The sequence below is a fragment of the Pyrus communis genome, chromosome 2 (genome assembly GCF_041283825.1).
Source record: "Pyrus communis isolate YQ-2024b chromosome 2, ASM4128382v1, whole genome shotgun sequence".
Classification (NCBI taxonomy): domain Eukaryota; kingdom Viridiplantae; phylum Streptophyta; class Magnoliopsida; order Rosales; family Rosaceae; genus Pyrus; species Pyrus communis.
Window position 1 is genome coordinate 25,179,370 of NC_142566.1, and position 23,131 is coordinate 25,202,500.

Genomic DNA, 23,131 nt, shown 5'->3' on the forward strand with positions numbered 1-23,131 from the left:
GTATTAGTTAAAGTGTCTGATAAGATACCTTGGATTCATTTGAAAATTGATGAAACCGATTCTGATAAAATGATTATTGAGTTTCAAAAGCATTTGAAATGCATTTTGGAAGAATAATGAAAACAATTTTGATAAAATGGTTCTTGAGTTCCAAAAGCATGTGAAATGCGTTTTGGAAGAATAATCAATTTGCATGAAACACTTCTAACATTTTTACATTATTCACTTACATTTGTACTCAAGACTAATTCCAAAAACGCTCTAAAAAAAAATTCTTTTATGTGCTTGTTGATAAAACCCAATGATTTTACCAAAACCTCTCATCTGCTTCTTTTTTAAAAGTGATTTTGGCCCTCTCAAAATCTCTTATAAGTTAGTTCCTAATTTATCAACTATCGAAAGAAAAAAAAAAAATTAACTATTCATGTTGTTTATACAAAAACGAATATAACTGTTACACTGTCTCATAGCATTACTAATTCAATTATCATAATATTGTGAACTGTATAGTTAATACTTTTCTAACTTAAGGTATATTATTAGTTAATAAATAACTACACGTACAAAAATGAGGATCGATTAGCAGTTATTAGTTTGGTTTTATGACAATACGTTCTTTGTTTGAGTTTTTGTCCGAAAATAATTACACATGTTAAATATAATTGGAATTGAACATAACGTGATAGAATGATAATCAAGGAAAAGGGAATTTAATCCAAAAGCTATATTACCTTGCTATGAAAAATGCTAGCATTCTTTAACCTTTGTATTTGAACTTTCTCATTTGAACATATGTCAGGTGTCATTTTAACACAAAAAACAAGTTATTTAATGACACGTGGTCTATTTTTATTTCCTAGTCAAAAGTAACCCGGGTAATATCTTGCACAATCCGTTAATTTGATATAAAACGATACGAAAATAACAGGTTTTGAGTTAACCTATTAACGAGTCGGATAGTTATTCGGTCATTTGTTAAGAATTCGGTAAAATATCGTTTGCTAGATCCAGACATTAGACATTAGACATGATAATTTTTTGCTTAACTTATTAACTTGACATGAAACCACACGAATCGTTAATAAATCGAATTCTTATTGACTTATTTGTGAAAGCCTATTAAGATAACATATTTAACACGACCTAATCTATTAAAATAAAATAAACACAAAAACAATACGATAACCACACCGCGTTTGTCTGACTTAGTCAAACGTATTAAAGTACACGGTGACATTTGATAAAGTGGGATGGTTCAAGGCAACCATGGGACGTGTCATCTCATACTCTATTGGTTGAAAAGGGGAACCCACCACATACGTTACTCGGGCTAGCCAATCAGATGCTGAGAAACACGTAAAGCAGCGAAGCAAATCGATTTCACGACTGCATATTTATTATACTCAACAAAACGAAAGATTGAATCTGCCAAAATAAACAATAAAGATCGTTTCTTTTCTGGTGAAAACTTCTCAGACGATCCACCAGCTTAACTGCACATCTCACTCTTTGATCGACAACTCTCCCTTCTTCTTCAAATTCTAGAGAGAGGAATAGAGGAGGGGAGAGAGAGAGAGTTATGGCGAAGCTGAAGCAAATTCTAGTAGCCATCTCAGTCTTGTTGGCCGTGTTAGCGTGCGTGCCAATCTCTGAGTGTGCTAAGAAGCCGGCGGCCGGCGCCAGGAAGGAAGACATTCCTTTCATCAAATGCCAAGTCTGCGAGAATCTCGCAGTTCAGCTGCACCGGCAAGTCGAGAAGAAGCGAGCTGAGATCGCCCCAAAGAAGGTATTGAGATTTCGAAGTGCTTTTGTTTGAGATTTCGATTAATGGGTTTTGTTCCTTGTGTTGAATTTGATTGTGGGTAGTTTGTTTTTATGGCGATAGATCTCGGAGTATCAGATTATTGAGATTTCGGAGAATGTGTGCAATTTGAAGAAGCAGGAAGCGGATTGGATTTTGCAGATTGATATAGTTGAGAAAGGAGACAAGTTGGAGGTATGAATTTGCATTTGCTTTGGGTTTGATTTCGGTTTTAGACCTGCTTGATGAATTGGTGTTTGTGAAGTTCTATGCTTTTGCTTGATACGGTGTTTTCGAAGTTCTGTGCTTTTGCTTGATACCGTGTTTTCATCAGAGAAATTATTGCTTTAGTAGTATATGATGATCTCGGGCATAGATGTTATATGAAAGGAGAACCTTCTCTGTGGGTTTATAACTCGCGTATGACAATGTCGATGCAGTTGTACAAACTTAAGTTGGGTATCGTTGTAATACACTTTGTTGTTCATTGTCCTTACATGCTAAATCATTTGTGACTTTTCAGTTGGTGGATTTTAGTAGTATTTGATGATATCGGGGATAGATGTTATATGAAAGAACCTTTGTTTCTCTGCGGGTTTATAGCTTGCGTATGACAATGTCGATGCAGTTGTACAAATTTAATTTGGGTATCGTTTACAACGACACTTTGTTGCTCATTGTCCTCACCTGCTAAATCATTTGTGACTTTTCAGTTGGTGGATCAAGGTTCAGAAGGACAGTGTAACTCCGAATGCAAGACAATTGAGCGAGCTTGTCAGGAGGTGAGGTTTTCTGGGTAACTTCGCTTCCTAATACATTGTTCCTTGAAGCCAATCTAGTTAGATTCACTGCCTTTTCCATATAATTGACTGAGAGAAGTCAACTGCCAAATGATTTCTTAATTTAATGTGACCTCTGCGATATGTTAGCATGACAATTGATCCTTTCGTTTGATGTTGGCCTTCTGCATTGATCTTAAGTTATTGTGTTACAATTAAACTAAGCACTAATCCGGAACGTTGCAGGTTTTGGGGTATTCTGATACTGATGTTGCCGAATATCTATATACATCCAAGCCTGACCTTGGTTCATTGGTTAATTATCTATGCAAAGACCTAACTAAAGCGTGCAGTACCAAGCCTCCCCCAGTTCCTAAGGTAACTGCTTTCTTTGACTTGATATTCGATTCAGTTCATTCTTTGTGCAATGTTTTTGCAAGGATCTTGCTATGTTGTGCTTTTCCATCTAAGTACTTTTATTTTTGATATGATCTATTATGCAACTATCATGCGTTTCCATCTAAGTACTATTATTTTCGATATGATCTGTGCAACTATAGGCTCATGCGTGACCAACGATGGTATCTTTTTTATCCATTACCCATAAAATTTGATATCCTATTAAGATTGACATGGAGATTTGTGGATGCTGCCTTGCATGCTTGTTAATCTCTAGTCTCTACGCACAACTTGTTCCTTGAGCAAGACAATTACTTTTGATACTCATAATAGTTTCTTGTGTGTCCCAGAATAGGATTCCGGGGGAAGCTTTCGTGGCCAAGTCAGAAAAAGAAGCTGAAATGGAAAAGATGATGAAATCTATGGAGGTAATTGTTCTTGCATTGCTGAGAAACTTCACTCTGGTGACACTAGTGTGCTGAATTTTGAGCTATATTCTGCTTTTCCGTTCTTCAGGGCATGCCAGGAGCCCCAGGCATGAAAATGTACTCGAGAGATGATTTGATGAACATGAATAATTTTGGTGGCGAAGATGCTGATGATGAAGATGATGACGATGATGAGACTCGGTTACCCTCGAATTTGGTAAATACAAAATTCCAACCTTAAAAATTCTCCAACCAAAATCACATTGTTTCTTTCGGCGTTTAAAAATTTTCATTTAACAGGGAAAAATAATGAGAGAAAAAGAGAGCGCAAAGAATGACTTGAAACAGAAGATCACCACCGGAATCGCGAAGACTAGAGAGACACTAAAGAAGCATGCAAACAAAGTCTCTAACTGGGTACGGCAAACGTGGCGGGGACTGAAAAAGCCGGCTTCGAAGAAGAGTACAAAGGGAAACAAGGCAGAGCTTTAGAACACAAATCACAGAATTCATACGAGTTGGTAGTAGAGGGTAATCAGGTTTTTGTTAATTGTATCAATATGCTTTTGACATTTAAGTGGCAAAATTGAGGAAAAGTTGGAAACAAAACTGCTTGAGGTTTTATAGTACGTTGTTTTCATTGAAATTGTATCAGTTTCTGCTACATCGCTCGAGTTTTCGCGTTCTTTTCTAGTCAAGAAAGATTAACATAATTCGAACGAAAAGTCACTTCGATTGAAAATCCTAAGATCTTAAAGAACAGATGAGATTTATAGAACCGCACGAGATCAAGTAAAATAGATCAATTCAAAACCTTATAGCACCAAAATTTTGACATTACAATTTAAGCAATGAATCATTAGAAGCACATAGGCTGCAATGCTGCCTCCCATCTGGGAGGCAACAATCCACAACCCTCGAGTCTGTTGCAATCATGGATTGCTTTCTTGATGGAACAATAACAAAACGCAACTTAGCGCATTTTGAAGCATTGAACCCTCGAGACTGAGCATCGTTGACCATTTAACGAATACTTGAGCATTATGTCAATATCACGGGGATTCTTTTTGTTTTGCGCCACAGTCATGCTTCCGACAATTGACTCTCCTTGACATACTGTTAGCACATCTTCCAGGTACAGGACAGTTTGCTTCCAGTGAGTAGACCGCGATCTTGGCCCTGCATTACATTTCACTTTGTCAGTAAAGATATGATTATCGACAGAGTAGGAGGTTGTAAAAAAACATAACAGTTTACTTCATCCGAAAACACCACATCATAGTTAACTGAAAAAACATGAGTTGCAGAACACCACACTGAGGAAATTTAGCAAATTTACTAAATGGACAAGAAGAATGCTTTAGAATACGTAGGAAACCTATGAGCACCAGAGAATAAAAATAAGAGGTAAGGCACAAAGATATTGACCTGTGGAGAAGCCCATCAATTTATGACACTTCGTAAATGAAACATCAAAGTAGGCTACAAGAGCATGAACGAAATCGTCACGTTCAGCAACAAGCTTGAAAGGGGCTGTGAAGGAAGCATCTCCCGAAGTCATCTTGGATATATCCATTGTCTGAATGAAGAAAACCGAAGAATATTAGTGGAAACGATTGACAGCGTAAAGAGGGGAAAGAATTAATTCATGTAGTGCAGCAGGGTGAAAACAGGATATGTGTTTCCCACCTTGAGTAGCTGACTGTTTGTAACAATCTGGTTTTGGTCAACGGTGTCCACAAGGGGCTCCATCATGGCTTGCTTCTTGATGCAGCTCATGTCAAAGCTATAAACATTGTTCCAAACTGGAATAACATGAAACAAGAGGTAAGGAGCAAAAAATCAACAAGATGCACCGCAAGCTACATGTACATTTGTGTGACCATTTGAACCTCCACAGATGATAAACCGGATACGCAGAAGAATTCAAAAGACATACATTCTATCTTGTCCTCTTTGTACTCTGCATCCTCAATAGCTGTCAAAAACAGAGACGCTTTGTCTGGCAGTAGAATGCCATCATCTACCTACAAACAAGCAAACGACAAAACATTCAAAAAAACTATGCCATGATACATATTTTCTATGCAACGATCAGCAAGTAAAATTATTGTTTTGGAGCGCAAAACACTACAACTGCAATGGACTATATCCCTCAAAAAGGATCACAAGAACCTAAGCCACACCCAACTGAATGAATAGTTTGCATGAGGTTTAGGTATTCTTGACCAACATATCACACACAATAAATTTGGAATGTAAATACTACTTACAAGCCATTTATCACGAGCATAGAGGACCGTATTTAACATATTCTCAAACAACAAGAAATATCCCATCCATTCAGAGATAATTATATCCACTTTAGGGACGGGAAGCTCAAGTTCTTCAATCTTCCCCTTCAGAACTGTTATTACTGCATTTATCAAACAATGAATGAGTAAGCAGAATACTCAGTTTGTCAAAACAATCTCAAGGGATTGAACAGAGCTACATGCATGTATGATTTCTCAAAAACTTTACCATTAGAATATCCGTTAGTTTCAACAATCTCTTTTGCCATGTCAGCCATGTCGGAGCACTCTACCTGTGGGTAAAATAATTTGTTAAATCAATAATATTAAGGAGACACAACCACACTACATTACAAATAGGAAAATACTATGGATTCAAAGAAATTGATTTGTTCACAACATTTTCATTAACAAAAACATACCGCATAAACATGCTTTGCACCCGCTTTTGCACAAAATAGGGACAAAATTCCAGTCCCAGCTCCCACGTCAAGAACAATCTTGTCCTTTATTAGAAACTTATTCTGATAGATAACATTCTGATATGTCTTAGTCCTCACTAAATCCTTCAACATTTCCTGCAACATAATAATAGTGAATGAGCACACAATCGCTATCAGCAAAAGGTTACAAGAACGAAATACAGAACCGGTTTGCATCCAAGCGCAATGCACTTACTTCATGAATACCTGCAATCAAAAAGAAAACTCAAGATAAGCCTTTCGAAGCATCATCGAAACAGAACAAGATTAGATTAAAAAATATAAATCAAAGCATCGATATCTTGAGACTCGCTCTTTTACTTGCTGCCATTAGCACTTAAAATCACAGGTCCTAATCAACTAAAACAAACACAATATCTAACTTCGAAAACAAAATCCAACCAAGGTCGAAACTTTCCAAAACCACACCCGAGTCCGGAACAAAATGCAAGCAAATTCGATATCGCTCTATTACTTGCTTCCATTGCACCTAAAAGCCACGTTCCCAATCAACTAAAACTAGCACAACAGTGTTAGCTTCCAAAATCAATGCAGCCAAGTTCGAAACTTTCCAAACCACACCGAAAACCCAATCACGAAAACAAAAAATCCCCCGTTTCCAGTCCCATTATCTAAGTTTCCAGAACATCCAAACAAAAACCCAGAAGCCAAAAACAGAGAATCGAAGAAAGAATGCCTTTTTCTTTACCAAAGTGAGAGTAGGAGTCAAAGTAATAGTCGGCGCTGGTCTTTCCATCGGCTTCGACGAAGGAGACCTCCGGCTCGCCCATTGAGTCATCGGCGGCCTTGTGGAGCTCGGGGTCGCACATGGACTCGTCGTGGTTGGAGCTCTCGGAGACGTCTTTGACAGCTTCGTCGAGGTGGCCGAAGCGCGCAGCCGCGGAAGTCTGGTTGCTGCTGCTGCCGCTGTTGTTGGTGTTCTTTCGGCGACCCATTGACAGTGGATTTAGGGTTTTGCGAGGGGTTTTTGAGTACTTACAGGTCTCGCAGATTGAAGCTTTTATAAAGTTTAGAGATTTTCTTTTTTTGTTTCCAAAAGTAGTAAAGTGAGGAGTTGGTGGTCGTTATCCACTTCAAGTGGCGCGAGACTTCGGTCCATGCTGATGAAACGACGTCGTTTGAAGTTCCATGTACAAACAACCGTCAGACTTAAGAGCAGTTCCAGCCCAAGAAAAATGGACCGGCACCAAGTGAAGAAAATGGACCGGCACTCTGTCCATCACCTCCAGCCCAAGAAACAGGCTGGCACCCAGCCCAAGCCAGGCAGCAGCCCAACCTATTTCGGACGGACCCAGAAGCCGGTCCATTTCCCTGGCGCGTGCACAACACGCGCGAGTCCAGGCAAGTAGCCGACAGGCTTTGCAGGCGGTGGGGCCCGCGTGCAGGGCAACTTGCATTCATCTGGCTGAGGGCTACGTGGCCCTCCTCAGAGCCGTTGGATTTCCAACGGCTAGTTTTTGTAGGCCGTTGGATTTCCAACGGTAAAAAAAATTTAATTTTAAATTTTAAATTGGACCGTCCGATCACATATCAACGGTCCACATTTTTTTTTACCAAAATTTTTAAAAAAAAAAAAGGCCCAACGGTCAGAAATTTGACCGTTGGCCACGTGGCAGCGTGTTGGCTGTTGGATTTGATTATTTTTCAAATCCAACGGTCCAGATTAATTACAACATTAAAATTTATTAAAAATTAATTAAAAATTGTCAAAAAAATTTTAAAAAATACAGAAAAATTTTAAAAAATTAATTTTTTTTGTATAAATACCTAACCCTCATCTTCCATGACACACCCCGACCGAGATCAGGGCGTGCTGGCCGTCACCCGAAGGTGACGTAACCATGTGCGCGTGCGGAAGCTAATAAGAAGGTAATATAAAAGTACGAATAATTAAAAACCTAATAGCATACAAAGTACTAGTGTATGTGAGACACAATTCAGAGCAATTCTACAACAGTCCAAAAGGAAAAGATACGATGTATGTACACCCGAAGGTGACCCTACAATGGTGAGTGTCTGTCAGAAATGCCGGGACGCCCTCTGGGATAGACCACTGAATCTGCTAGACCACTAGAACCTGGAGGGGCGCAAAAACAAAAGCGTGAGTGGGCAAAAACAAAGTTCTTTGAAAACTCTTTAGCAAAACACATTCTAACCCCTCGCCGTAAAACCTGTATACTTCCCAGAAAATGAACATATATACGTATGTATAGGTATGTCAATCATGCTCCACATATGCCATTTATGCTCACAATATGCCATTCATGCTTGAGAATATGACACAACAGAATCTCATAATCAAATGTAAATGCTCAAGCGTAATTCACATCAATCACATATAAACTGGCAGCCGGGAGTCACCTAACGTGACCTGTACGGCTGTAGATAGAGCTCCACGCTCAACTCAACATCGGAATCTGCACACGAGTCGGAACCACCTAACGTGGTCTGTACGACAAGACTGGGTGTAATATATATACGCTCTAGTGCTACGATCACGTGAAGACTATGCGAAGAATCGCGGTCACCTACGAGTCGGAACCACCTAATGTGGTCTGTACGACAAGGCTTGCACCTAACTTGGATCCAAGACGAGCGTGTGGTGCGGGTGAACATCACGTGAAGGACTATGCCCTGGCCCTGGGCGGGAGCACTAACACCGGGGTGCAGATTATGAGCTCTCTAAGCATTTCAAACTACTATTGCATAATAAACAGGAATGCATAATAACGTGAACACCGCTTACCTGGCACTCACCTGTGCGTCCACAGCAGCAAATACACATTTATATATATATGTATGCCATTACTAATACATGCGATGATGCGCAAACAACATTCATATGATGCATGGCATAAAACAAACTCTTTTTCCATTTAATTTCTGGGAATTAATATGTATATAGGTATGTACGGAAAACAAAAGCCCACTCACTGGTAATTAGAAGGGTCGTAGCCCCCCTGCCTTGAGTATGAACGTTCGTCCTCGGGAAACGAATCACCTATACGCGACAAAGTTACGAAAACATTAATTTAAAAGCACCTAAGCAACTTCTCGTAATAACTTCTCATACATTGCTCAAATTGGACAATTGAATATACCAATGTGATCTACACAACCTCAGGATCACACCCATATTTTTAAAATAATTTTTGGACCACGCACGCGCCCCCACGCGCCTGACCACGCACGGACCTACGCGCCCCCACGCGCAGTCACGTGCACTGCACACTGACGGCGTCAACTGACGCCGTCAGGAATATTCCGTTAACCTGACGGAATATTCCCTAACTGACGCCGTCACTGCCGTTAGGAATATTCCGTTAAACTTAACGGAATATTCCCCTTTCTTCTCCGGCCAGTCGCCGTCGCCGGCGCCGTCGCCGGAAAACTGGGAATTTTTCAAACCTTGTTTTCTCCTTCGTTTTTCAACCATTTTTCACGATTCAAAAGCCAAAATGAAGCTTAGGACTAGTAGAATCACGATAGACTAGTTTCAAGGCCTAAAAATTGCTAGATCATACCTGTTTTCAAGGTCAAAACTCGGCCAACTTTCGAACCTAGCCTTCCCGACGTCCAAACTCGTCCAACGAACTACTCCCAAGCTCCTAGGAACCTCACAAACACCACAACAAGCTTAGAATTTCCTAAAACAAGCTAGATTAATCTTGCATGAACAGTGTTCAAATCGGACCTCGTCGAAACGACGTGAAAACAACGATATCCTTACCTGAAAATGGCACCACTGGACTCCTCTCAGCCTCACGAGCACGGTGGTGGTCTTGGTTTCTTGATTGGTGAAGGTTTGAGTGTGTTTGTGTGTTTGCAGAAGGAAGAAGAAGAAGAACTCGGGGAGAGTGAGAGAAAGACAGGGAAAAGACAGAGAAGAGACAGGGAATGAGGGAATCCCGGGGGAGTGAGACGAGGTGTAGGAGTGTGTGTGTGTGTGTGTGTGTGGTCCTACACACCACACAACACAAAACTACACGTAAAAATAACAACTAGGGGTAAAATCGTAATTTCAGTGTACGTTTTAATAATCCCGGGACGGGATGTTACAACCTACCCACCTTAATAGAATTTCGTCCCGAAATTCAAAACAACTAATTACACCCCTAACGGTCGAAGAACAATCTAGGATATAAATCCCTCATCCTATTTTCCGTCTCCCATGTCGCTTCTTCAACCGAGTGATTCCTCCACAAAACTTTCACCAAATTCACCGTTTTGTTCCTCAGAACCTTCTCTTTCCAATCCAAGATCGTTAACGGTTTCTCGTCGTACGTCAAATCTGGATTTATCTCTAACGGTTGAGGAGGTATCACATGCAATGGATCGGTAACATAGTGTCGAAGCATAGACACATGAAAAACGTTATGCACTTTAGCCAACTCCGGAGGCAACTCCAACCTATAAGCTACCTCACCAACTCGTTCTGTGACCGTGTACGGTCCAATGTACCTGGGACTCAACTTTCCTTTCTTTCCAAACCGCACAACACCTCTCCACGGTGAAAGCTTCAGAAATACCCAATCTCCGACCTCATACGTTCTGTCCGTAGCATGTCTATCTGCTAAACTTTTCTGCCTGTCTTGAGCTGCTTTCAGGTTAGACCTAATTACCTGAACATTTTGAGTAGTCTCCTCGACAATCTCCGGACCTACTAAGACTCTTTCGCCAACCTCTGACCAACATAACGGAGTGCGACAAGATCTACCATACAAGGCTTCAAATGGCGCCATGCCAATGCTCGAATGGAAACTGTTGTTGTAAGCAAATTCCATCAAATCTAACCGCTGGTGCCAAACATCACTGAACTGTAACACTGATGCTCGCAGCATATCTTCCAAAGTCTGAATAGTTCTCTCGGACTGTCCATCCGTCTGTGGATGATACGCCGTACTGTAAAGTAGTCTCGTACCCAAAGCTTCCTGAAAAGCTACCCAAAACTTCGATGTGAATCGTGGATCACGATCCGAGACGATACTTACAGGGACACCATGGTACTTTACAACCCTTGAGATAAACAATTCTGCTAACCGGCTCAAAGAATACTTCTCTCTCACTGGAATGAAATGTGCCGACTTAGTGAGCCGATCAACGATCACCCAAATGCCATCAAAACCATTATGTGTACGCGGCAACTTGTACACAAAATCCATAGTGATATTTTCCCACTTCCACTCTGGAACGGGAAGCGGCTGCAACAATCCAAACGGCTTCTTTCTTTCTGCTTTAACCTGCTGACACACAGCACAACTGCTCACATACTCAGCTATCTCCCTTTTTATACCCGGCCAATAGTAAAATGGTCGAATGGTATGATACATTTTAGTTGCCCCTGGGTGCATGGCATAAGCCGAGATATGTGCTTCATCGAGAATTTCCTTCTTCAATCCCTCATTACTAGGCACGAACATTCTACCCTCTAACATCAACATGCCATCAGAATCACGAACTCTGAGATCTCGCCTCCTTCCTTGATCTCGAGCTCGAATTAGTTCTTGAGTCTGTTCATCAGCTACTTGAGCTTCAAGCACCCGATCAACTAAGATTGGCCTAACTTGAAAATTAGCAAGTAACGCCACTTCTCGATCTTCTGATTCTAACCTTACTCCCGTAGCACGCAAGTCCACCAAAAGAGGAATACGATTAGCGTACAGCGCATTGATACGACCATGTGACTTCCTGCTAAGTGCATCGGCCACTACGTTCGCACGACCTGGGTGATAGTCAATCGTGCAATCGTAATCGCTGAGCAACTCCAACCACCTCCGTTGACGAAGATTTAGTTCCTTCTGGGTGAAGAGATACTGAAGACTCTTGTGATCTGTGAAGATCCTACACTTCTCTCCGTAAAGATAATGTCTCCACAACTTCAACGCAAAGATGATAGCAGCCAATTCCAAATCATGTGTAGGGTAATTCATCTCATGGGTTTTCAATTGCCGCGAAGCATAAGCAATCACCCTACCATGCTGCATCAATACACATCCCAGACCATTCAAAGAAGCATCACTATAAACCTCGAAATCACCACTATCGTCTGGAAGTGCCAAAACAGGTGCATTAGTAAGACAATGCTTCAACTGCTGGAAACTTTGCTCACACTTATCATTCCATTCAAACTTAACGTCTTTCCTTGTTAACCTCGTCAGTGGCAAGGCAATCACCGAAAAATCCTTAACGAATCTCCGATAATATCCCGCCAAACCGATGAAACTTCTCACCTCAGTGACGGTTCGTGGTTGCTCCCAACTCTCCACAGCTGCAACCTTTTGAGGATCAACAAGAATACCTTGAGCAGAAATGATGTGCCCCAAAAACGCGACTTGATCTAACCAGAACTGGCACTTGGTAAACTTAGCATACAATTGGTGTTCTCTCAACCTCTTCAACACCAAAGTAAGATGTCGGACATGCTCTGCTTTGGACTTAGAATACACCAGAATATCATCAATGAAGACAATAACAAATCTATCCAGGTAAGGCTGAAATACCCGGTTCATTAAATCCATAAAAGCTGCTGGTGCATTCGTCAACCCAAATGGCATAACCAGAAACTCGTAATGACCGTAACGAGTCCTGAACGCCGTCTTAGGAACATCATTCCTACTAATCTTCAGCTGATAGTACCCAGACCTCAAGTCTATCTTAGAAAATACACAAGCACCTCTCAGTTGATCAAACAAATCGTCGATACGAGGCAATGGATAACGGTTTTTAATCGTCACCCGATTCAATTGTCTGTAGTCGATACACAGCCTCAAAGTCCCATCTTTCTTTCTCACAAACAACACTGGAGCTCCCCAAGGTGAAGTACTAGGCTGAATAAATCCCTTATCCACTAATTCCTGTAATTGCACTTTTAATTCCCTTAACTCAGCAGGAGCCATACGATAAGGAGTTAAAGAAATAGGATTGGTACCTGGAAGCAACTCAATATTGAACTCCACATCTCGATCTGGGGGTAAACCAGGTAAATCCTCAGGAAAAACATCAGGGAAGTGTCTAACCACTCTCACATCCTCAATTCTGCTAGGAACGGTCTCCTCTAGCACCACATGAGCTAGATACCCCTGACAACCTTTAGACAACAACTTCTTCGCTCGCAAAGCCGAAATAACGCCGTGTCTTACCCCACTCTGCTCACCCACAAAAGTAACCTCAGGTAATCCAGGACGGTGAAACGTAACTACTTTCCCGTAACAATCAATGTTGGCACGATAGAAGTGCAACCAATCTGTGCCCAATATCACATCAAAATCGACAATATCTAACGGGATAAGATCAGCGGGCATAACAACACCCTCTACTATCACTGGACATCCTGGGTACATACAATCTACAACACATCTCTCTCCTCTAGGCATAGCGAATTCTAAATCGTACCCTAGAGGTGTGGGGCGAGGTTGCGTTACTTGAGCAAATGTATGAGAAATAACGGAATGTGTAGCTCCACAATCAATTAAGACTCTAGCAAAATAACCAAGAATATTTAACGTACCCATAATCAAGTCCGGGTTGTTCTGAGCATCCTGCAGGGAAATATTGTGAATACGCCCCTGGCCCTGCTGTCGTCCTCCACGACCTCTGCTCGCTTGAACACCGCGACCTTGAGCTCCACGCCCCTGACTGGGCTGACCCATCTGTCTCGAAGATCCTGCACTACTAGTGGCATTCTCACTCTGCTGATACTGTCCTCCTTGATACCACTGAGAACCACCAACTGGAGCTGGAGGATACGGCATGTAGTTGCTGGGATATGGGGGATAACCACCTTGTGAATACGGGTCCTGGGGGTACTGATACGGTCCCGGGGCATAGGGAACAGCATCACCCTGATAATGATAGGCACCACCTCTACCTGCTTGACCATAATTACTCGGACCTTGGATTTGCCGAATCGGTGCAGGTGGCGGCATAAAGGTCTGCTGCGGCTTCTGCTGCTGACCCTGGGGACAATTCACCGCTCGATGTCCCACCTGTCCACACGTGAAACAACCACCGCTGCCACGTCTGCACTCGCCGAAATGTCGGTTATTACATCTATGGCAAAATGGAACTCGGTTTCGGCCACCATCACCTTGTCTCTGGCCTCGAGCACCTCCATAAAACCTACCTCCACGTCCTTGTCCAGAGGTACTGAAACCACCACTAGACGAACTTGAACTTGCACCACCCCTTTTAAAGTTCTGAGTTTGGCGAGGCCCCAACGATGTTTGACCTTTTCCTTTGTCGTCTTTCTTCTGATTGCCGTTTTTCTCTTCGTCACTATCACTTGACATATTCTCAGAGTCCTCTACCCTCAACAATATCTCATAGAACTCCTGGTAGGACTCACAGTGAGTAGTAGTTACCATGGAACGCCATTTCTTCTTAGTGCCCAAGCGAAAACGACGAAGCATCTCCGCCGGATTACCAGCGACAGCAGGATAGTAACGAGACAAATCAGTGAACTTACGATAATACTCGTTAGCTGTCATCTTTCGCTGTTTCAACTCAGTGAATTCCTGTTTCTTACGGTCGATATACTCAGGGGGTACAAATCTCCTTTGAAACACATCCTTGAAAACATTCCAATCGGTTCTCTGAGCTGGATTCAACATACGAAGTTCTTGCTCCCACCAAGCTGCATACTCCATCTCCAGAAACCAAGAGGTTGTCTCAACCCACCTTTCCATAGGAAGGTTCCCCTGGTTATGTAACACACGAAAAGTCTTCTCTATGTGTTCCAACCAACGTTCTGCACCTTCATGACCCTCGTTACCTTTAAACTTATCCAACTTCAAGTTATACATAGTCTCCAGAGGAGTCCTCTGGGGAGGGCGCATCACTGTTTGAAGGGCTGTAGCAATCACTTCCCCCAACTGAGTAAGATCAGGGAAATTAGGCTCGTCTGAGCGACGTGGTTCCCGACGAGGCGGCATGATTCTGACAGAAGACACCAACTATTAGAATACTCACAAAGACACAGCACTGCCAAACCTAGGCTCTGATACCAAGCTGACACACCCCGACCGAGATCAGGGCGTGCTGGCCGTCACCCGAAGGTGACGTAACCATGTGCGCGTGCGGAAGCTAATAAGAAGGTAATATAAAAGTACGAATAATTAAAAACCTAATAGCATACAAAGTACTAGTGTATGTGAGACACAATTCAGAGCAATTCTACAACAGTCCAAAAGGAAAAGATACGATGTATGTACACCCGAAGGTGACCCTACAATGGTGAGTGTCTGTCAGAAATGCCGGGACGCCCTCTGGGATAGACCACTGAATCTGCTAGACCACTAGAACCTGGAGGGGCGCAAAAACAAAAGCGTGAGTGGGCAAAAACAAAGTTCTTTGAAAACTCTTTAGCAAAACACATTCTAACCCCTCGCCGTAAAACCTGTATACTTCCCAGAAAATGAACATATATACGTATGTATAGGTATGTCAATCATGCTCCACATATGCCATTTATGCTCACAATATGCCATTCATGCTTGAGAATATGACACAACAGAATCTCATAATCAAATGTAAATGCTCAAGCGTAATTCACATCAATCACATATAAACTGGCAGCCGGGAGTCACCTAACGTGACCTGTACGGCTGTAGATAGAGCTCCACGCTCAACTCAACATCGGAATCTGCACACGAGTCGGAACCACCTAACGTGGTCTGTACGACAAGACTGGGTGTAATATATATACGCTCTAGTGCTACGATCACGTGAAGACTATGCGAAGAATCGCGGTCACCTACGAGTCGGAACCACCTAATGTGGTCTGTACGACAAGGCTTGCACCTAACTTGGATCCAAGACGAGCGTGTGGTGCGGGTGAACATCACGTGAAGGACTATGCCCTGGCCCTGGGCGGGAGCACTAACACCGGGGTGCAGATTATGAGCTCTCTAAGCATTTCAAACTACTATTGCATAATAAACAGGAATGCATAATAACGTGAACACCGCTTACCTGGCACTCACCTGTGCGTCCACAGCAGCAAATACACATTTATATATATATGTATGCCATTACTAATACATGCGATGATGCGCAAACAACATTCATATGATGCATGGCATAAAACAAACTCTTTTTCCATTTAATTTCTGGGAATTAATATGTATATAGGTATGTACGGAAAACAAAAGCCCACTCACTGGTAATTAGAAGGGTCGTAGCCCCCCTGCCTTGAGTATGAACGTTCGTCCTCGGGAAACGAATCACCTATACGCGACAAAGTTACGAAAACATTAATTTAAAAGCACCTAAGCAACTTCTCGTAATAACTTCTCATACATTGCTCAAATTGGACAATTGAATATACCAATGTGATCTACACAACCTCAGGATCACACCCATATTTTTAAAATAATTTTTGGACCACGCACGCGCCCCCACGCGCCTGACCACGCACGGACCTACGCGCCCCCACGCGCAGTCACGTGCACTGCACACTGACGGCGTCAACTGACGCCGTCAGGAATATTCCGTTAACCTGACGGAATATTCCCTAACTGACGCCGTCACTGCCGTTAGGAATATTCCGTTAAACTTAACGGAATATTCCCCTTTCTTCTCCGGCCAGTCGCCGTCGCCGGCGCCGTCGCCGGAAAACTGGGAATTTTTCAAACCTTGTTTTCTCCTTCGTTTTTCAACCATTTTTCACGATTCAAAAGCCAAAATGAAGCTTAGGACTAGTAGAATCACGATAGACTAGTTTCAAGGCCTAAAAATTGCTAGATCATACCTGTTTTCAAGGTCAAAACTCGGCCAACTTTCGAACCTAGCCTTCCCGACGTCCAAACTCGTCCAACGAACTACTCCCAAGCTCCTAGGAACCTCACAAACACCACAACAAGCTTAGAATTTCCTAAAACAAGCTAGATTAATCTTGCATGAACAGTGTTCAAATCGGACCTCGTCGAAACGACGTGAAAACAACGATATCCTTACCTGAAAATGGCACCACTGGACTCCTCTCAGCCTCACGAGCACGGTGGTGGTCTTGGTTTCTTGATTGGTGAAGGTTTGAGTGTGTTTGTGTGTTTGCAGAAGGAAGAAGAAGAAGAACTCGGGGAGAGTGAGAGAGAGACAGGGAAAAGACAGAGAAGAGACAGGGAATGAGGGAATCCCGGGGGAGTGAGACGAGGTGTAGGAGTGTGTGTGTGTGTGTGTGTGTGGTCCTACACACCACACAACACAAAACTACACGTAAAAATAACAACTAGGGGTAAAATCGTAATTTCAGTGTACGTTTTAATAATCCCGGGACGGGATGTTACATTCCACCTTACACCACATTTCAATATTTTCTACACTTTCTACACTTTGTACATTTGAATATTTTGTACACTTTGAGAGAAAAAAATGACTTCGTGGAAGCTCAGTGAAGATGTTACGTTGTGTGAATGTTGGGTTCGCACTACTCATGACCCGATTACGGGTAATGAGATGGATAAGCGAGAAATGTGGAGTAAACTTACGAAATCGTTTTGCGATGTACATGGAAAAGATGTACATGGAAAAGATGCCAGATCTAGTCAAGGTCTTCAAGGTCGTTGGAAAAAACTCAACGCATCCTTTACTTGTTGGAAAAACGCCCTCTCTCATGCTTCTGGTAATCTGCGTAGTGGGACAAGTTTAGCGGATGAGGTAACAATATTTTTATTTATTTATATGCATTCCACCCACATAAATATTTTAATTTATTTAATTTCTTATGTAATTTTTATGTAATATGCATTCCACGCCCATCAATATTTTATGTAACTTCTATATAATTTCTTATGTAATTTATATGCATTCCACGTCCATCAATATTTTAATTTATTTATTTGTGTTACACCCGTATTTTTTAATACTATCTTATCCCACATTTTTATAGACACTACAAGCACAAGCATTCTACAATGCAAAGAACCATAACAAATCATTCAACAAATGGGAATGTTGGCAAATTGTCAAAGATTGCCCTAGATACAAAATTGTGGCAACCAGTCCAGAAGTTGTCATGCACAGTATGGGTATACACAGTTCGCCAGAAGCAGACACATCCGAACAAGAAGCCAACACATTTGAAGACACGGAAGGGACGCCTGAACAAGTGCCAGAGACCCAACCGACTCGTCAGTCCCTCAGGCCTCAAGGTAAAAAGGCATCAAAGAAAAAAGGTAGTTCTTCCAAAAATGACTACACTAAATATATGGAGGAACTTACTCGTCAAGGTGAAATGAACATGGCATGGGAAAAGGCTAGAGATGAGGAAAAAGCTACTGCTATGGCAGCAATTATTGCAGCTACTGAGGCTCGTGATGCGGCGGCTGAGAGACAAAGAGAAATAGTTAATCGAGAGAACGAGATGATTAGAGAAGCACTTCATCGAGAGAATGAGATGCTTAGAGAAGAAATGATGGCTCAAACAGATCGTGACACTATGAACAAGTCTCTAGTAGGACTGTCTCCGAATTCAAAATATTTTTGGACATCAGAAAAAAAAGATGTCGTGCGAAGGAGACATGCAAGAGATGCCAAAACAAGTCAAGGGGGTTCCAGCTACAGAAATCCTAGCAACCAAGATCCTAGCACCACATATCCTAACTCCACAGACTTTGTTTAATTTCTTATTTATTTTTAGAACTTTATTTAATTTTTTATGTAATTTCTTATTTATTTTTAGAACTTTATTTAATTTCTTATGTAATTTCTTATTTATTTTTAGAACTTTATTTAATTTCTTATGTAATTTTTGTACTTTATTTAAATATTTGAATAAGATTACATAAACTCACCAAAAAAACATTTTAAAAAAAACACCAAAAAAAATTACATAACCTCACCATTTAAACTTAAAAAAAAAAAACACACTAAATAAGATTACTTAAAAAACAATACACTTTATTCTTCAACCACAAGCCTTATTTTAATTATCTTCGCCTTTGTGCAATCTCCACTGATGGTCAATCAAGTCATTCTAGCGGGCTATGTGCCAGTATGGCTCTTGCAATGAAGTGTATCGTTGAACGATCAATTCATTGTAACGTCCATCCCATTCCAACGGCTCGTGTTGCACGGGATCTTCGGTCCGGTCATGAGCATAGTAGATTTGTGTTATTGAGTTGTTCATCAGATTCGGCTCGTATTCATCGACGGCATCATAATCATACTCGTCTTCAACAATCATGTTGTGAAGAATAATACACGTCATCATGATGGATCGAAGAGCCTCGACATCAAACATTCTAGCTGCAGCCCTGACAATGGCCCAACGAGCTTGCAGGATACCAAAACAACGCTCGACATCTTTCCTACACCCTTCTTGACACTTTGCGAAGTGTTTCTCTTTTTCATTCTACGGGTGTGGCACTGTTTTGACAAATGTTGACCACCTTGGGTAAATACCATCTGCAAGGTAGTATGGTCCCTTGTATTTATTACCATTAACCCAATATGTGCATCTCGGCCCACGCCCTTGTAGCAGTTCGTCAAACACTGGAGATTGGGCAAGGACATTTAGGTCATTCTGAGCTCCTGGAACACCAAAAAAAGCATGCCAAATCCATGTATCAAAAGAAGCCACCGCTTCCAGAATGATGTTTTTGGCTCCTTTTCTGTCACCATAAGCTCCTTGCCATGCACTTGGACAGTTTTTCCATGTCCAGTGCATGCAGTCGATGCTTCCAATCATGCCAGGGAAGCCTCGCATCTCACCCTTCCTCAGAAGTCTTCGCATGTCCCTTGTCGTGGGTTGCCGAAGGTACTCATTGGTGTAGAGGGCTTCAATTGCAGAGCAAAACCGCATCAGGGACTCCAGAACTGTTGTTTTTCCCATCCTTGCGATCTCATCCACTTGATCTGCAGATACTTCATATGCAAGTATTCGCAAGGCAGCCGTAATTTTTTGCTCAGGAAGAAGACCTAGAACATGAAAAGCATCCTCTTTTTGCACAAAATATGGATCATGGTTGCAAACATCACTCATGATTTTAGCGAACAAACTTCGTTGCATTCTAAAACGACGTCTAAAAACATGATCATGGAAAACGCTGTTGGGAATAAAATAATTTTCCAAGAGATCTTTACCTCGTCTTTCCCTTCTTCTATCGATCTTTGCCGCACGTCCGGGTTTGGCTATCTGACCCTTAGCTTCCATGATACGGTGGGAATGTGAGGCCCTCCGCCTTCTATGGTGATCATCCTCATCCTCCTCCATTGCGAATGCCTCATCTCCACCTCCACCTTGGTCAAGATTGACCAATTCTTCCTGTTGTGCCAACAACCTTTTCTGCTGCTCTTGCAACTGTTTATACGCTCTCCTTGAAGAAGACATTGTAAGAACTCAAGATTTGAAAACGATAAAGAGGAATTTTGAGCTAAAAAAAAAAGATTGAGTTTAGTGTGAGGATGGATGTAGGGATGTAGGGTTTATATGGACAAAAAAAAAAAATGAGGTTCTGGACAATGCCACGTGGCACTACGTGATTGGTTGAAAATCTTAGCGGAAATCTATTCAAAAAATAGTACGTTCGGATAATGACACGTGGCGTGACGAGATTGGTTAAAAATCTTATCGAAATCTTGCCTAAATTGGGTTGTCGGGATTGGTTGAAAATCTTAGCGGAAATCTATTAAAAAAATAGTACGTTCAGATAATGACACGTGGCGTGACAAGATTGGTTAAAAATCCTATCCAAAATTAAAACTATTTTTTTTATTATTTTATAAAAAAATTATTTAATATTTTAAATGGACTGAGTGCCAACGCATTTTGTAGGGGTGGAGATCGTTTGTGCCAGCGCATTTTTAGACTGGGTGCCAGCACATTTTTTTTGGGGTGAAGATGCTTTGGCCTATTACTGTTCATTGGGTCTATTACTGTTCAATTAAGTGGATAAATGGGCTGGGTGCTGGCGCAAAGTGGATAGGGGTGGAGTTGCTCTAAATAGATTAAAGTTTTATATAAGGGGGCGTTTGTTGCGCCAGACTATTTCAGACTGGATTAGCTTCAAGGACTAAGCTGGACTGGCTTAGATTAGACTAAACTGGACTAACTTAGTAAAGCGTTTGGTGCAGTATTGGACTAAGAAGCTAGATAATAACAAATTCTAATAATATTTTATTTAATATATAAATTATTAATATTTTATTATGATCTTATCTTTTTCTCCATCTTTTCCTACCATTTCCGTCCCACTCTTTTCCTCTTCTCTCATCGTTCCACCCTCTCCTTTTTTTTTTTCCTCTCATTCCTCTCAATTCATGTCTCTTTCTCATTCCTGGTCAAACTCCTTATTGATTACAGTCTCTATTTCTCTGTTCTCCCTCCCTCTCTATCTATGCGTTGTTCGAACGGAACCTCACGGCTCCAATTTTTCCGACGAGTTGCAGGTTTCCCGATGTGTTTTTTGGCCAACCCTCATTAAATTGGATGAAGTTAGCACCGCCAAAAAATTCATCACCATCCCTGGACCGAGATCTTAGCTTTGCATGCTCGAATTTTTCATGGATTTGAAGAAGCCCAAACAGGCCGAGACTTCCAGGCCATTTTCCGGCCACATTCGACCACATTTTGGCCTCGATTCAAGTAAAATTGTAATCTTGTCACTCCCAGCTTCAATTTGGTATATTTTATATGAAAGTTGGTTGTGAAATGGATCTGAAAGAGAGTCGAGAAGTTAATGATTGATCTAGGTGACCGGCGATGACGATGAGTCTGTCGGGAGTGGTCATTGAGCATGACAAGGACGAGAAATAGAGGATAGTCTTAGCTAGTCCCATGGTTATTGGGGGGTCTCACTAAGACCTCTTAGTGAAGGGTTTTATCCATGCTAGTCCCCTTTAGTCTCATTAATGTTAGTCCCAGCATGAAATAAACACAGTATTGGACTAATAGCTAGTCCAGTCCGAGTTAGTGAGGGCAAACAAACGCCCCCTAAATGCTTACATGCTTATTAGAATTCGTTCAGAGGTGTTTTAAACAACTGAAAGTCATTTTTTAGAAAAAAAAATATTTTTAGGTTTCAAAAATATTTGAAAGATGTTTCTTGCAAGAAATATCAGTTTTCTAATTCTAGTAGTAAGCACTTAATGTACTTTTTAACAAGTCACTTGCATTTTTATTAAACATTAGTTCAAAAAGCATTTTTACAAAAAAACGCTTTCAATCATTTTAAAAGAAATTCCAAATGAGTCCTTAATGAGGCTGTAATCATTTGTTTGAAAAACTTTATAATTTCTTATAAATTGAAAATCGCTTTAGCCCTTTAATGTGTGGACATTTGTTTGTTTATTAGAGTGTGTTATCTATACATCCATTTTTACTTCCTACATACCCTTCCCAATTTTCGACCGTCGGGTCAAATGAATTGAAGAAGATCAAATGACAAATTTTAACAAGGGATGTGTGAGAATTAAAAATGAATATGTGGATAACACCAACCTATTCATTTAGTAACAGTTAGATCACAAAACACTTTTTAATTCAAATGAATTTTTGCACAGAAAATCTTCCATCGATAACCTAATAAATGATTAGTTCAAATCATGAGAAATATTGTACCGAGGGTCCAAATAAGTGATTATTATCTTAATAAGTTGCTAACTATTAGTGCTTGAGCGCTCATGTGAAGCTTTCAGTGCCGATTTTGTGCCCTAAATGATCAACATTTTGTTAGTAAGTTGAATCAAAACTGTACAAAATTTATCACAAGTGAGAAATTTTCAAAACGTCACGGAGAGATTTACAGCAGAGAGAATTACATATATTTTTCCTACAAGTGTTTAACTTTGGAATTCTTTTTGTTTAATGAAGAAAATAAATATTGAAAAGCAAAACAATATTTGAGAGAGGATGCTTTGTTTCATGACAAATAGAAGAACTCAGATCTTGGAGAGCGCATCAAAGTCACTCATTGCAGTTGTTTTGTCCGGC

General features: G+C 41.1%; 2 protein-coding genes and 1 long non-coding RNA gene across 3 annotated transcripts in view; 1 reads left to right on the forward strand and 2 right to left on the reverse strand.

The window, feature by feature from the left end:
* Positions 1-1,327: 1,327 nt before the first annotated feature.
* LOC137747832 (uncharacterized) lies at positions 1,328-4,053 on the forward strand. Its single transcript, XM_068487972.2, has 7 exons — positions 1,328-1,786; positions 1,886-1,996; positions 2,515-2,583; positions 2,827-2,958; positions 3,330-3,407; positions 3,496-3,624; positions 3,708-4,053. Exons 1-7 carry the CDS (start codon positions 1,580-1,582, stop codon positions 3,897-3,899), a joined length of 918 nt encoding a protein of 305 aa, XP_068344073.2. The 5' UTR covers positions 1,328-1,579; the 3' UTR covers positions 3,900-4,053.
* A 123-nt stretch (positions 4,054-4,176) lies between these two features.
* On the reverse strand, positions 4,177-7,233 carry LOC137747831 (putative protein arginine N-methyltransferase 1.2). The gene is made up of 9 exons (XM_068487971.2): positions 6,893-7,233; positions 6,380-6,390; positions 6,124-6,279; positions 5,931-5,994; positions 5,681-5,823; positions 5,347-5,434; positions 5,097-5,212; positions 4,836-4,986; positions 4,177-4,586 (listed from the first exon to the last, which is right to left on the reverse strand). The coding sequence occupies exons 1-9, from the start codon at positions 7,137-7,139 to the stop codon at positions 4,381-4,383; spliced, it is 1,182 nt and encodes a 393-aa protein (XP_068344072.2). The 5' UTR covers positions 7,140-7,233; the 3' UTR covers positions 4,177-4,380.
* A 15,686-nt stretch (positions 7,234-22,919) lies between these two features.
* The window catches only part of LOC148698813 (uncharacterized), a 999-nt gene continuing 787 nt past the window's right edge, over positions 22,920-23,131 (reverse strand). Inside the window, exon 3 of the long non-coding RNA XR_015958444.1 lies at positions 22,920-23,131. This exon is cut by the window's right edge and continues 117 nt beyond it. This is a non-coding gene — a long non-coding RNA (uncharacterized LOC148698813).